Source organism: Rhincodon typus, chromosome 36, assembly GCF_021869965.1.
Source record: "Rhincodon typus isolate 14 chromosome 36, sRhiTyp1.1, whole genome shotgun sequence".
Lineage (NCBI taxonomy): Eukaryota > Metazoa > Chordata > Chondrichthyes > Orectolobiformes > Rhincodontidae > Rhincodon > Rhincodon typus.
Window position 1 is genome coordinate 8316844 of NC_063367.1, and position 15980 is coordinate 8332823.

At 46.2% G+C, this 15980-nt stretch overlaps 1 protein-coding gene across 1 annotated transcript in view; it reads left to right on the plus strand.

The window, feature by feature from the left end:
* Positions 1-15980, plus strand: part of LOC109910698 (talin-2-like) — a 383773-nt gene that overhangs the window by 261547 nt on the left and 106246 nt on the right. The window contains exons 18-20 of the mRNA XM_048617033.1: positions 1279-1446; positions 2730-3024; positions 5165-5331. Of these exons, the coding sequence (XP_048472990.1) occupies positions 1279-1446; positions 2730-3024; positions 5165-5331 (630 nt within the window). The remainder of the gene's footprint in view (positions 1-1278; positions 1447-2729; positions 3025-5164; positions 5332-15980) is intronic.

Here is a 15980-nt window from a genome sequence, read left to right on the forward strand (position 1 = left end):
GCTCGCTCTCCTCCCGCACCTCCCCCTGCTCGCTCTCCTCCCGCACCCCCTCCTGCTCGCTCTCCTCCCGCACCTTCCCCCTGCTCGCTTTCCTGCACCTCCCCCCGTTTGCTCTCCTCCTGCACCAGTTGGCCAGTGCCCCTCTTGAAATGCCTCAATTGAACTTGCCTCCACACCATTTCCATGTTGACTTTAAAGAAAAGTCTCCTGACCTCCTAAAATCAGCTTCTTCGCTCAAGCTTTGTCATGTGTCCTGATACCAGTTTTGTGTGGTTCAAGACCAAACTCTACTTTAGTACACCTCCAATGTTTTCTGACTGTGTAGTTATTGTTAATGCTCAGTATTAGTAACCAGTTATCAATTTCTGGTAGCTCTCAGTGTTGTTAAGTAGTAATTCAATAGTGTTGATGCTCAGCGTGTTATTAACTAGTAATTAGTTAGTGCTATTATCTGGTGATGCTTTAGTGTTAACACTCAGCAGTATTAACCAGTAAAGGTTGATCTTAATGCTCAATGTCATTATCAAGTAATCGGTTAGTGTTAATCCTTCATTTGTTAACCAGTAATTAGCTCGTGATGTTTTTCTGTTAGTCACCAGCAATAGATTAGTGTTTCTGCGCAGTATTGTTAACTTGTGTTTAGTGACTGTTACTGCTCAGTGTTATTAATTGTTTACAGTTAATGCACAATATTATTGTCAAGTAATCAGTTACTGTTGAAGCTCAATGTTAACCAGTAATCAGTTAGTGATGCCCTTCAGTGTTATTGATCAGTAATCGGTCAGGGCATTGCTAATTAGTAGTTCAAGAGTGTTAGTGCTCCGTGTTTGAATCAATTATAATTTGTGGTGATTAAGATACAATTAATAGTCTCAAAGGCTTTTGTGGCACTGTGGTAGTGTCCCTACCTCTAAGCCAGGAAGCCCGGTTCAAATCCCACCTGCTCTAGAGGTGCGTTATAACATCTCTGAAGAGGTTGATTTGAAAAACAAGTTGAATAAAAATTACAATAACGATCTAAAATTCTTATGGGACAGTGGTAGTGTCCTTACCTCTGAGCCAGGAAGCCCAATTCAAGCCGCAACTGCTCCAGATACTGTATAATAATATTTAATGCTAAGAATTAATGATCCCTCATTTGAAAATGGGCCAGGTCCAGCAGCAACTTGTAGTCTATGCCAGATACGCAGTAGTTATTTTTCCCGTTCTGTGAATGGGCCAGGTATTAGCAAGCCAGTCCCTGAGCCACTTACCAACTTTGTCTCCCCCTTGTGGCAGGATGTGCTGATGAGTTTGGCCAAGGCAGTGGCGAATGCGGCCGCCATGTTGGTCCTGAAGGCGAAGAATGTGGCCCAGGTGGCCGAAGACACGGTGCTGCAAAACCGGGTGATCGCTGCCGCCACACAGTGTGCCCTGTCTACCTCCCAGCTGGTCGCCTGTGCGAAGGTGAGTGCAGGGGCAGGAGGAAAGATCCCAGACTTCCTGGTCAATGGGTTCCAGTGCATCAATGGGGAAAACTGTGGTTTGCATCTTTGCAAATGGGTTTGATTTACATCAAGGCTATGTTATTTATTTCAAATTAATGTACTCACATGAATACAGCGAAAAGTTTACAAGTCACCACTTAACAGCACCATCTTAGTTACAACCTAGGTACAGAATCACGGTACAAAGCTGAAAAGTTAATCAAACAAAGTTTAATAAGTTAAATATTACAGTCCTTCTTACCAAAAAGTAGAAAAACAAAGCAAAGTTAACAGTTCAACGCCACAGTCCATAAGCGCTTAGCCATGCTGGGCTCACACTCCTCACAAGTGCTCACTACCCCACTTCGGTCTCAACCCTGCCTGGGCTGCCCTCTCTCGGTCCCAACGCATGGTTGGTGCTGGGTGTTATACCCTGACCTTTGACATTTGTCTGCTGAGGTCAGGCCAACCCAATTGAAATACATGGAGACCTTGGCTGGCTATGGGATTACTAGCAGGCCATATCCAGGCAATCCTGAATATGGCACCAGTTGGCGTTGTTGATCAGATGGGCCACTAGAAATGAAAGGGTGGAGTATTGTTTACCGCTCCTCTCCACCACCACCACCTCCTCCTCCACCCCCCACCAACCTCTCCATTGGAGGGAGGCACCTTCCCTCCTGCATTGGGTCACATTGCTATGTAACCCACCAGATTTGTCTAACTTCAGAAGAGCAGTGTCTATTCCTGAAATCTTGCATTGTCTACAGCTGATGAGGAGAAACAGTGACCAGTTACTAAGGGGAAAATTTACGGAGCATTGGAAATAGGCAGGTAAGTGGGAATAATTGGGAAAGTTCATTCCAAGAGGGGGCTGAATGGGTAAAGGGTGGCCAAGAGAAATGCTTGTCCATTGCGAGTCTGTCAGGTGTAGAAACTGGAATCCATTCTGAGCGTTGACTCTGAGCAACAGTTGAGACAGGAACCCTAACAACAAAAATAACCTAAACAGGCTGAATGGCCTCTTCTGTGCTGGAAGATCCTACGGCATCTGATGACTTGGGGTCAGAGCTTAGTCTTAAGTGTCCTGCAGGACGTGGAATTGGTTTAGAGGGGTATGGGCCAAATGCTGACAAATGGGACTAGATTAATTTAGGATATCTGGTCAGCATGGACGTGTTGGACCGAAGGGTCTGTTTCTGTGCTGTGTGACTCTCCATTTTTGGTGTTCCACCAATAACCATCCTGTGTGGTCCGGTGCAGGTGGTCAGTCCAACCATCAGCTCGCCCGTGTGCCAGGAGCAGCTGGTGGAGGCTGGGAAGCTGGTGGACCGCTCGGTCGAGGGCTGTGTCAAGGCCTGCCAGGCAGCTACGGAGGACACCGAGCTCCTGAAGCAGGTCAGCGCCGCGGCAAGCGTGGTTAGCCAGGCCCTCAACGACCTCCTCCAGCACGTGCGCCAGTACGCCAGCAGAGGGGAGCCCATTGGGCGCTACGACCAGGCGACTGACACCATCATGACTGTGACCGAGAGCATCTTCAGCTCCATGGGTGATGCAGGTAAGAGGGGAGTACCCTCGAAGGGTACGTGCAGTGCCTGAGAAAACCACTAGCGGAAAAATATCGATTGGCAGTGAGCCCTCGCACGTTGGTGGTAGGGTCTGGGTGCAGTGACTTTACTGGGTGCATGATGAGCAAAAGTAGGCCTCAGGCCTGGTCTGCCATTTTGAAAAGGTGCCCCTCTACCCTGAAGAGTTATACTAGACTCAAAACTTTAACTTTTTCTGTAGATACAGATGCTTCCAGAGTTCGAAGAATAGAATCACAGAATCCCTACAGTGTGGAAACGGTCCCTTCGGCCCAACAAGTCCACACTGACCCTCAGAGCTACCCAGATCTGTACCCCTAAACCCCACCTCCCTCAACACTACAGGCAATTTTCCCTGGCTTATCCACCTAGCCTGCGCTTCTTTGGACTGTGGGAGGAAACCGGAGCATCTGGAGGAAACCCACGCAGACACAGGGAGAATGTGCAAACTCCACACAGACAGTTGCCCGAGGGTGGAATCGAACCTGGGTCCCTGGTGCTGTGAGGCAGCATTGCTAATCACTGAGCCACCGTGCCACCCCTAGTTTGTCTAGCATCCGCCATGTTTGTTTCAGATTTCCAGAGCCTGCAGTATTCTGCTTTTCTTTTTGATGAGAATAATTATGCCTTTATCCTATTAATATGCAACATAATGTGGGCAATGGAAATCAGAAATTATGGACATTTGTGCGGGCGGGGGAGAGAGAGAGCAAGAGGGTTTACATATCAGGTGAAAGACCACTGACCTGAATGTTTCAAAGGAAGGATTTTGAGGCATTTTCAGGAGGTATTTGAAAATGATCACTCTGACCCAAGGAATCTGTTGCATTACGTATGCCTAAAGAGAGTAGTGCTGAATTGATGTTAGGTCTTTGGATTTGCGATAATTTAAATGAGGCCCCTTGCTCCACAGGAAATGTGGAATAGTAAAAGTGTGAAGTTTGAAAGGGGACACCACTTTCCAACATTGGTATGGGAATCATTGGGCAACTGACCATCAGTGTGGTTTCCAGAGTGGGCAGACACTCAGCTGACCAATCTCCTTGAGCGTTTTTTTTGAAAGGGAGTGGATCTCAAGTTAATGAGGGAAGACCCCGTGTGCTCAGAATTCTGGGAAGGTCATCAGTGAAGTCATAGAAACGTCGAAACTAGGGGCCCAAGTAGGCCATTTGGCCCCTCCAGCCTGCTCTCCTGTTCAATATGATCATCTGTCTCAATGACATTTTCCCATGTGCTTCCCTTGTGGCCTTTACAATCTAGAAATTTATCAATCTTTTTCTTAAATATATTCAGTGACTTGGGCTTTACAGCCTCCTGCGGTAGGGAATTCCATGTGTTCGAAGAAAGACAATTTTCCTCATCTCAGACCTAAATGGCCCGCCCCAGATACTGAGACAGTGTCCCCTGGTTCTGGACTCCCCTCATGATCTTGTGGTGTCACTCCGTTGTAAAAAAAGGTCAAGGAGATTGGTCAGCCGAGTGTTTGCCCATTTCAAAAACAACATTGATTAAAGTAGACTCCCTGACCTGGGGAAACACCCTCCTGGCATCTAGGCTGTCCACCTGTTTGGAATTTTATACGTTTCAATCAGATTCCCTCTCATCCTTTTAAACTCTAGTGAAAGGCCCAAGTCAAACTAATCTCTCCTTATAAGACAGCCCTGATAGTCCCTGGTTTCAGCCTAGTGAACCTCCCTCGATGGCAAATATATCCTTTCCGATGTCAGGAGAAACTGCAGAGAAAGCTTGTTTACGAGGATGATGACTTTATTTGGGGGCAGACAATGCCAAGATCTCCCTGGGCCCTTCTCTGCTCCTGGGGTACAGGAATATCTTGGATCGAGAATTCAGATTGAAGGGCAGTTTGGATCTAGGGAAGGAAGAGGTGTTGGCCCAGGAGCAAAGGCATGCGGATGGCATAGAAATAATGGTGGAAGTGTTTTTGTTTTGTTGGGGAGAGCGGGAAGCGGTGTGGGAATTACAGCTGATCGTGAGCTGAGGAGAGGTTTAATGAGGGGATTAACTTGGCTTCAAACTGGGGGGAGAGCGAAATAGTTGGCTGGGAGTCTGGGCATTGTTGAGTAACCACGAATTGGTATCTGTGGCCCACAGGGGAGATGGTTCGACAGGCGCGAGTCTTGGCCCAGGCCACGTCAGATTTGGTGAACGCCATGAGGTCAGACGCAGAGGCGGAGAGCGATGTCGATAACTCAAAGAAGCTACTAGCAGCTGCGAAGCTATTGGCTGATTCCACGGCGAGGATGGTGGAAGCTGCAAAGGTATTCAACTTCTTCCTGTCTAAGCCGTACTCCCCAGATCGTGGGAAACCTAAATCCAAGAAGTCTGTCACGGGATGAGAGTGTTGCTGGCCAGGTCAGCATCTATTGCCCAACTCATAGTCAACATGTTGGTCACATGTAGGCCAGACCAGGCAAGGATGGCAGTTTCCTTCCCTAAAGGACGTTGGTGGACCAGATCATAGAAATCACAGAATCCCTCCAGTATGGAAGCAGGCCATTCTTACCATCGAATCCACACCAACCCTTTGAAGACCATGCCACCCAGACCCGCCTCATCCCTCTATCCCTACATTTCCCATGGCTAATCTATTTCCTGTGCACATAGAATCCCTACAGTATGGAAACTTCGTCCCAACAAGTCCACACCGACCCTCAGAGCAGCCCACCCAGACCCATCCCCAGACACTGTGGGAAATTTAGCATAGCCAATCTACTTAACCTGCACGTCTTTGGACTGTGGGAGGAAACCGGAGCACCCGGAGGAAAGCCACGCAGACACGGGGAGAACGTGCAAACTCCACACAGGCAGTCACCCGAGGCTGGAATTGAACCCGGGTCCTGAGCTGAGCTACCGTGCCACAGATGGGTATTTCTGACAATCAACAATGGATTCATGGTCATCATTGGACTTTTAATTCAAATCCCACCCTCTGCCATGGTGGGATTCAAACCTAGGTCCCCGAACATTACTTGGGTCTCTGGATTAACAGTCCAGCAATAATACCACTGGGCCATCGCCTCCCAATTTTTAAAGCCATGCCAAACAAACTTCCCCTTCAGTCTAACCCTTTATTCTACATTTGGCTGTTCCAGCATATTTCTAGCTGGTATCCCGAATTCCACCCTCTTTAAACTCAATCTTGTCCAAAACTCTGTCTCCTCAAGCCCTGGCCCTTTATCACCTCGTGCTCACTGACCTATGCTGGCTCCTGGTTACGACCATAAAACAAACAAGCTCATTGAGGGTGTGCTACCATCCAATGAGATCATGGCTGATCCGATAATCCTCAACTCCACTCTTCCCTATAACCTTGATTCCCTTACTGACTAAAAACCTGTCTATCTCAACCTTGCGTTTACTTAATGACCCAGCCTCGACAGCCTTTTGCAGTAAAGAATTCCACAGATTTACTCCCCTCTGAGTGAAGAAATCTCTCTGTCCTTAAATGTATGACCCCATATTTTGAGATTATACCCTGTGGTCCTAGACTCTCCCACCAGGGGAAACAACCTTTCTGCATCTACTCTGTAAAGTCCCCGAAGAATCTGACATGTTTTAATAAGGTCTCCTCTCATTCTTTGACATTCCAATGAGTACAGGCCCGATCTACTCAATCTCTCCTCATGAGACAGTCCTTCCATGTGGTATCAACTTTCTCTGCATTACCTCCAATGTTAGTGTATCTTTCCTGTTGAGATTAATTATCCTATTAGTCACAGAATTACAGGCATGATCTGACCAGTGCCTTATCATTATCTTCTTTGGCAGATGGTTGAGATTGGCCTCCATTGTTTTATTACTTTTGTATCCCACTCCCTTTGAAACACAGGCCAACTTTGAGTAGGTGTGAGTGGAGAAGCCTTACCTTTCAGTGTCGCAGGCTGTGAATGCCAGAATATCAATCTATATATCGTTTCTCAGTGGTTTCGCCCAGCTTATCACATTTCCCCTGACTCCCGGTGTGTTTACAGTCTGCTGCCAAGCTAACTCATTGGGTTTGTGTGCTGTTAACTGGCACAGTGGGTGGAGTTGGACTTTACCCGGTGTTGTGGTCTGGCCAAAGCAGTCCTTTCAACGTCCCGAATGAATCTCCACGAGAGAAAAGAAAACGTAATTCATTCCTTAGTGTTCCAACTCCTGCTGGCTGCGGGACTGGTAGATTGTAATACTGGACGGAGCTACCAGTCAACGCCCCGGGGCCGCTTTGAAATTGAATTCGACTCATCCAATAATTAACGAGCTGGTGCTTGGAAAAATGACCACAAAGTCGACTGGGCGACAGCGAAAATGATGGCACTGCATGTCCTTCAAGGCAGGGTGATCCTACCCACTGGCACATGACACATGGTGCCCCCTACCCCATTCCAGGAGACAGGAGATTGGCACTGGCTATTGCCTTGCCTGGGGTACACATGTTCCGGTGCAGGAGAAGGCTATTTGGTCCATTTGTGCCTGTGCCTCATTACTCTCCCCCTCATTACTTCTAATTCTCTCGTTCTCAGTCCGTTGCTTCCTGCCCCTCCTGATTTCTGAGCACCTTGATCAAATGTCTCAGCCTGCTCTTCTCCGGACAAATAAATTCCTTGTTATAACTTCAGTTTAGATTGCAGCAGTTCTGCAGTTCTCAGATTCTGAGAGGAGGCGGGGCCGGTCTCTGCAATCCCATGTTTTAAATTTCCCGCTGGCTCCGATCGAGGTCTGTCACAGCTCATTTGGTTTAGAGTGAAGCAGAGGCGAATGGTAACTAAGGGAGTGAAGAGATCAAATGTGAGGTTGGTTCGTGGGTCACTGTTGCTGTGGTTCCAGGCAGGCTTTTGAACATCTGGGCCAGTTTATGTGGAGACGATGGCCTAGTGGTATTATCACTGGACTGTTAATCTAGAGACCCAGACAATGTTCTGGGGACCCAGGTTCGAATCCCGCCACGGCAGATGGTGGAATTTGAATTCAGTAGACAATCTAGAATTAAGAATCTAATGATGACTGTGAATCCATTGTTGATCGTCAGGAAAAATCCATCTGGTTCACTAATACCCTTTAGGGAAGGAAACTGCCATCCTTACCTGATCTGGCCTACATGTGAATCCAGACCCACAGCAATGTGGTTGACTCTGAACTGCCCTCTGGGCAATTAGGGATGGGCAATAAATGCTGCCTAGTTAGTGATGTCCTCATCCCGTGAATGAATAGTAAAAAAAAGTGACTGATGGAATGTGTTTCTGGGCTGGATTGTGGATACAGAGTAAACTGATAATAACCTCACATTTTGTGAGCAGTGACAGGCTTGAACTGAGCTTACTGCATCGTTTGCCTCTTAGTTTCCTTAACAAGTGCTGAAGTTTGAACCACTGATATTGTGACACATGTAATGTAGTAAGGGTCATTGAACAGAATAGAAGAAACCTCAGCAACAGCTCACCAGAACAGCTGTCTGTGGCATGGGTGGGATGGACATCAGTGCCCACCCTCGTCTGTAGCCTGACCCCCTCCTGCCCTCACCGACTGCCCATGGCGCCCCTTTCCCTGTTTCATGGGTGAGTGCCCCAGCTGGGTTGCTCATTTTTATTTTGCCATGGCAATGTTCCAAAGCAAAGGAGACCATTCAGCCCCTCCACTGTGTTGTGGTAATCAGTCAGATCCTGGCTAATTTGTACCTGAACTCCAGTTTGGGGAGCGGTGGCATTGTCACTGTTCGTGTTAGCCAGAACTGTGGGCTGGGAGCGCAGGTTCGAATCCCGCCACGGCAGCTGGTAAAATTTGAATTCAATAAAAATCCAGAATTAAAACAGTATCATCGATGTTAGTGATAGGGTATCTGCTGTTGGGCTGACATGTGATGTAGTGGCCGGTTCAAGACTTAGACTCCCTACGGTGTGGAAACAGGCCCTTCGGCCCAACAGCTCCATACTGACTCTCACAGCATCCCACCCACACCCATCCCCATAAACCACCTAATCTACACATCCCTGAAAACTGTGGGCAATTTAGCATGGCCAATCCACCTAACCTGCACATCTATGGACTGTGGGAAGTAAACCAGAGCACCCGGAAGAAACCCACGCAGACACAGGGAGAATGTGCAAACTCCACACAGACAGTTACCTGAGGCTGGAATTGAACCCGGGTTCCTGGTGCTGTGAGGCAGCAGTGCCAACCACTGAGCCACCGTGCCACCCTAATACTAATTTCCTACAGTTCTTCCTTCCTAAAAGACCCTTGCTTCCCAACTCCAAATGTTAATTCTGTTTTTCTCTCTCCATGGGTGCTGCCAGACCTGTCAGGTTTCTCCAGCACTTTCTGCTTCCGTTTCCGATCTCCAGCATCTGCAGTATGTTTACTTTTTTTGGATCACAGCGATCGTGTGATTTTTAGTCCCGTGAGGAAATTCTCCTTAACTCTGACAGTCACCATTTGACAGTGGTCACAAAGCCAGATGGACACTCCTGGTCTGTTCCATGTGCTTTTTCAAGCTCACTTTTGTAGTGAGAGTGGAGAATAATCCCCGCCAATCCCTTCAAACGCAGAAGTATTTGTGAGGAAATTGAACTCTTTGTCTGGTACTTATTAAATAACTTGGTGCCTTTCGAGAAAGTGAAAGAAGTTTATTTTGCTTTCTGAAAGTTACCTTGACTTCTTATTGTGTTTGTACACAAAGGCACTGAGGGAACTAAATTTCTCCCAATTGCAAGCAAATTACTCATTGCAAGGTCTTTTGCTTAAATTTGCAAAGCTTTTGTTATTTTGAGCAGCTTGCTTTCTAGGGAAGATCAAGATCTCTGTGAAAGAGTGGTCGATTGTTTAATTTGACAGCTGATATCCTGCCTTGTGCAGAATTCAAACAAAACCTGAGAGTCGCATAAGCAAGCTTGATTCCAATTTAGTGTTGGCAGGAGCACAATGGCGTCGGGAATTTCTTTGAAATCCTGTTGCTGGTTCCATCAGTTTATCCTGACTGTTTCCCTGTCATAGAGTCATACAGCATGGAAACAGACCCTTCAGTCCAAACAGTCCATGCTGACCATGATCCCAAACTAATCTAGTCCCACCTGCCTGCTCCTGGCCCATATTCTTCCAAACACTTTTTATTCATGTACTTATCCAAATGTCTTTTAAACATTGTAACTGTACCTGCATCCACCACTTTCACTTCCACACATGAACTACTCTCTGCGTAAAGAAAAAAAATTGCCCTTCTTAACTTTATTAAAAATCTTTCCCCTCTCACCTTAAAAGTATGCTCCCTAGTCTTGAAATGCCCCACCCTAGGTAAAAGACACCTGCCTTTCACCTTATCTATATCCCTCATTATTTTATAAGGTCACTTCTCAACCTCCTATGTTCCAGTGAAAAAGTTCCCAGCCCATGCAGCCTGTCTTTATAATTCAAAACCCCCTCCTGGTAAATCTCTTCTGAAACCTCTCCAGCTTAATAATATCCTTCCTATAACAGGGAGACAGAACTGGACACAGTACTCCAGAAGAGGCCTCACCAATGTCCTGGACAACCTCGACATAATGTCCCAACTCCTTTACTCGAAGGTCTGAGCAATGAAGGAAAGCGTGCTAAATGCCTTCTTAACCCCCCTACCTATTTATGATGCAAACTTCAAAGAATTATGTACCTGAGCCCCTAGGTCTCTCTGTTCTACCGCACTATCCAAGGCCCTATTTTTAATTGTATAAGTCTTGCCTTTGTTTGTTTTACTGAAATGCAAAACCTCACATTTATTCAAATTAAACTCCGTCTTCATCCTATTGATACAATTGTTCGAGATTTCTTTGTAATCTTAGATAACCTTCTTCACTGTCCACTATACCTCCAATCTTGGTGTCATCCACAAACTTACTAACCATGCTTTCGATATTCTCATCTAAATCATTTCTATAAATGACAAACACAAGTGGAGCCCCTCCTCCTGTACCGATCCCTGTGGAACATCGCTGGTCACAGTCTGAAAAACAACCCTCCACCACCACCACTCTCTGTCTGCTGCTGGTAAGCCAATTTTGTATCCAGTTGTCAAGCTCACCCTGAATCCTGTTGTTGTCTGATTGGAATCAAAATCATGTCGCACAATTGTTAAAGTGTGTAGGAGGAGACCATTCAGCCCATTGCACCCATAGTAAATTGATCAATGAGTGCGAACAAAAGCTCCAAGCTAATGAGCCCCCCGCCCCCGAATGAGCAATTTTTCCCCCACTTGCAGACCCCCAGCCGTCATCCTGTAACCCCACGCAGTCTCCCTTTTCAGATAACTGTCTGATGTAAATAAAGGATGCGCTTTCCCATTGAGTCAGATGGATCAATTCTAACAGGACTAGACAGGACAGATGCAGAAAGAATGTTCCTGCTGACTGTCTGGGGAGTCCAGAGCCAGGGGTCACAGTTTAATTATACAGGGTAGGCCAATAAGGACTGAGATAAGAAGAAATGTCTTTCCCCCTGACAGCGGTGAGCCTGTGGAATTCTCTGCCACAGAAAGTGGTCGAGACTAAAACATTGCATGTTTTCAAGGAGTTGTTAGATATACTTCTTAGGGCTAAAGAGATCAAAGGGTTTGGGGAGAAAGTGGGAACAGGGGACTGTGTTGGGTGATCAGCCATGATCGTATTGGATAGTGGAGCAGACTTGAAGGGCCGAACGGCCTACTCCTGTTCCTGTTTTCTTTGTTTCTATGTAGGGATCACCACCTTCGATTTGGTTACTTTTTTAGTTATTGATTCCAACATTAGTTCCCTGTTTTTTTTTTCCTCTATTAAATGCTACTGCAGACCGAATGCAGAGTTTGGCCTGAGGAAGCTCCGTGTTTGCTCATCATGTCAGGATTGAATTACTCTGGCTGAGGAGAAGGGTAAAGCTCCCTCTGACGTGCGTCCCCAGGTGTAGACCTTAATATGAAACCTTCAGCGAGCAGCATGTGTTTGAAGCGAGGGGCGTTAACTCTGACAGTCCCTGACACTGTACTGCGGCAGAATTGGAGACGGTTATTTTGCCGCAGGAGCTGGAAATAATGTGCTGGTGGCTGTTGGAGAGAGAGAGCGGGCTTTCATGGCATTGCTCTGAAATGGATCTGATTACAGAACAAGATACCATACCACTCTGCCAGACTGACCCAAGACTATTCAATCCCAATTCACCCGTCATAGAATCCTTGCAGTGTGGGAGCAGGCCATTCGACCCATCGAGTCCATACTGACCTTCCTAACAACATCCCACCCAGACCCAAAGGCCACTGCATCCTAGTCATTGACTGCCTTAGACCCAACTGTTCCTGAATGACCACCTGCGATCCAAAGCACCAAATTCTGCCCCTACCTTGTCCCACTTGGCCTCATCACTGCACTTACTGACCTCCACCAACTTTTTGCCATCTCCTCCGATCCTCTGCCTCTTTTCTAGACACATCGATCCCCTGAACCTCCATTTTTGTCCATCTCCCGGAATTGTTAGATTGACACGTGACCCTGCCCCCAGCTATCTAACTTTCCTCTGTCCCGCCATTGAAGGTGGAGCTTTCAGATTTGCGTCTTGACCTCACTACAATTCCTTGAACTTGCCAGTTCTCCTCACAAACCCTTCTTAAGATCTCTTCCTTTATCTACACCCTTTCTCAGCAAATCTATTCTCTCCTGTCTCTGACTCGTTGCCCCCAGTTTCCCATCGCAGGTACTCATTACAACATTTAAGACATTTAGACAGGTACATGAATAGTCATAGAGTTGTACTGCATGGAAACAGACACTTTGGTCCAGATTGTCCATGCCAACCAGATATCCTGTAATAATCTAGGCCCATTTGCCAGCCTTTGGCCCATATGCTCCTAAATCCTTCCTATTCATGTACTCATCCAGATGCCTTTTAAATGTTGTAATTGTATCAGTCTCCAACATTTCCTCTGGCACTTCATTCCATACACGCACCATCCACTGTGTGAGAACATTGACCCTCAGGTCCCTTTTAAATCTTTCCCTTCTCACCTCACACCTGTGCCATCTAGTTTTGCACCTCCACTACCATGGGCAAAAAGACCTTGAATAGAAAAGGTTCAGTGGTTTGTGGGCCAAATGCATGCAAATACGACTAGTTTAGTTCGGGAAATCTGGTTGGCATGGACAAGTTGGGTCAAAGGGTCTGTTTTGTGCTATCTGTTAGATGCCAGTGTGGCTCTGTAGGTTACACACTTACCTCAAGAGTAAGATGGTTGTGTGTTCAAATCTTGTTCCACAACTTGAAATGCATGATCCAGAATGATATTCCAGTGCAGTACTGAGGGAATGCTATACTGTCAGGGGGATTGTCTTTTGGATGAGACAATAAAGCAAGATCCCATTTGCCACCTCAATGAGACCCAGTAGCACTATTCCAAAGAAAAGGGGAATTTATAAAACTATCACTTGGCCCTAACTGGAAGGTGTATGCAATTTACTTTATGTCACTGTGCTTTAGGAAAGATGAGAAACCTATGGAGAAAGTATGAAAGAAATTTTATCCAGAAAGAGGGACTTTTAAAATTATTGTTATTTGCCTGTGGGATGTGTGTATCACTGGCCACGCCACCGTTTATTACCCATCCTGGTTAACCTTGAGAAGGTGGTAGCGAGCTGCCTACTTGAACCACTGCTTGTCCATGGGGCGTAGGGGCACCCACAATGCTGTCAGGGAGGGAGTTCCAGGATTTTAACCCAGCGACACTCAAAGAACAGTGATATATTTCCAAGTCAGGATGGTGAGTGGTTTGAAGGGGAACTTGCAGGATTTGGTGTTCCCATGTATCTGCTGCCCTTATCCTTCGAGATAGAAATGGTTGTGGACTTGTGAGGTGCTGCCTGAGGATCTTTGGTGAATTTCTGCAGTTCATCTTGTAGATGGTACACACCGTTGCTATTGAGTGCCAGTAGTGAAGGAGTGGATGTTTATGGATGTAGTGCCTATCAAACGGGCTGCTTTGTCCTGGATGGTGTCAAGCTTCTTGAGCGTTGTTGGGGCTGCACCCATCCAGGCAAATGGGGAGTATTCCATCACACTCCTGACTTGTGCCTTGTAGATGGTGCATAGGCTTTAGGGAGTCAGGAGGTGAGTTATCCACCTCAGTGTTCCTAGCCTTTGACCCCCGCTCATAATATTTATATGGCTAGTCCAGTTCAGATTATGGTCAGTGGTAATCCCTAAAATGTTGATAGTGGGGATGCAGTGATGGTAACACCATTGAATGTCAAGGGATGTTGGTTAGATTCTCCTTTTTGGAGCTGGCACGGGGCACGTGTATAGTACAAGGATATGGTGATGCTGGAGTTGGTCTTGTTCAAGTGGAGATGGCTAAGAGGTGATTGGATACAGCCATTTAGACTCATGTTATATTTGGATAGTTGAAATAAAGGAAAATTTTTTTCCAAAAGCGGAAGGGTTGAGAACCAGAAAACATCAATCTAAAGAAGTAATTAGGAAATAATTAGTTGTAAAATAAGGAATGGTGAGGATACGGATTACACTGCTGCGATAGGATACAGATTCATTAGAAACCTTGTGTAGATATGCTCGTGAAGGAAAAATAATGGGAGGGGTAGTGGGTAAAGAACAAGAGATTAAATGGGACAAAAACAGAAGTTGCTGGAAAAGCTCAGCAGGTCTGGCAGCATCTGTGAAGAAAAAATCAGAGCTAATGTTTCGCGTCCGGTGACCCTTCCTCAGAGATCAAACAATGCCTTGGTTTTCAAATTCTGATTCCTGTTCTCAAATGCCCCCAAGATTCTGCCAAACCTAGCCCAGCAACATCCTGTATCCTCCGTGATCTTCAGAGATACCTGATCCTGGAATCGTATGGTTCTCCACTTTCTATGGTCTCAACATTGGTGGGTCCTTTACCTTTCATTCACCCTGATTGTCCTTGTAGTGATTGATACAACAGAGTGGCTTGCTAGGCTATATCAGGGGGCAGTTGAGAGTCAACCACATCACTGTGGATCTGGAGTCACATGTAGTCCAGGCCAGGTAAAAATGGCAGATTTCCTTCCCTAAAGGACATTAGTGAGCCCTACACTTTAATCCCTCCACAATGAATTACTTATCAGATTCTCTAATGTCCTTTATGGAAGGAAACTGCTATCCTTACCTGATCTGGCCTACAGGTGACTCCAGGCCCACAGCAATGTGGTTGACTCTTAACCGCCCTCTGGGCAATTAGGGATGGGTAATAAATGCTGGTCCAGACAGCAATGCCCTCATCCCGTGAATGAATAAAAATACATACTCTCTGCCTCTGAAGCTCATCCTTCCTTGAAACCTACCTTCTTTGACCAAACCTTAGGTCACCTGGTCTCTTATATTCGCAGTGATCAATTTAGTGCTACAACGTTCCTGTTTTATATCATGTTTGAAGGTGTGATATAATTGTAAATTGTTGTTGTAGATTTTAAGTCCTCCCCACAGCCCAGTATAAGGTATCCCTCTTTTCTGAAGTAATAAAAGCATGAGATAGGATCTGATCAAAGTGTATAAAACGCAAACACGGCTGGACAGACTAGATGCAGGGAGGATGTTCCTCTGGTTGGAGAGCCTAGAACCAGGGGTCATAGTCTCAGGGTAGGCAAGAGATGAGGAATCATTTCTTCACTCAAAGGGTAATGAACCTGCGGAGCTCTATTCCACAGAAGTCTGTGGAAGCTGAGCCACTAAATATCTTCAACAAGGAGATCAATACTTTTGATGTCTTATAAATCTAAAAATGTATGGAGGGAAAGCAGGAAAATGACATTGAGGTAGAGGCTGAGCCATGATCATATTGATTGGCAGAGCAGTCTCGATGGGCTGAATGCCGACTCCAGCTCTCAGTTTCTAAGTACATGTACAGTACCTCTTTACTAAAAGCCTGACTTGGGGCTTCACTAAGTGACTGGTCATCTTGTTATAG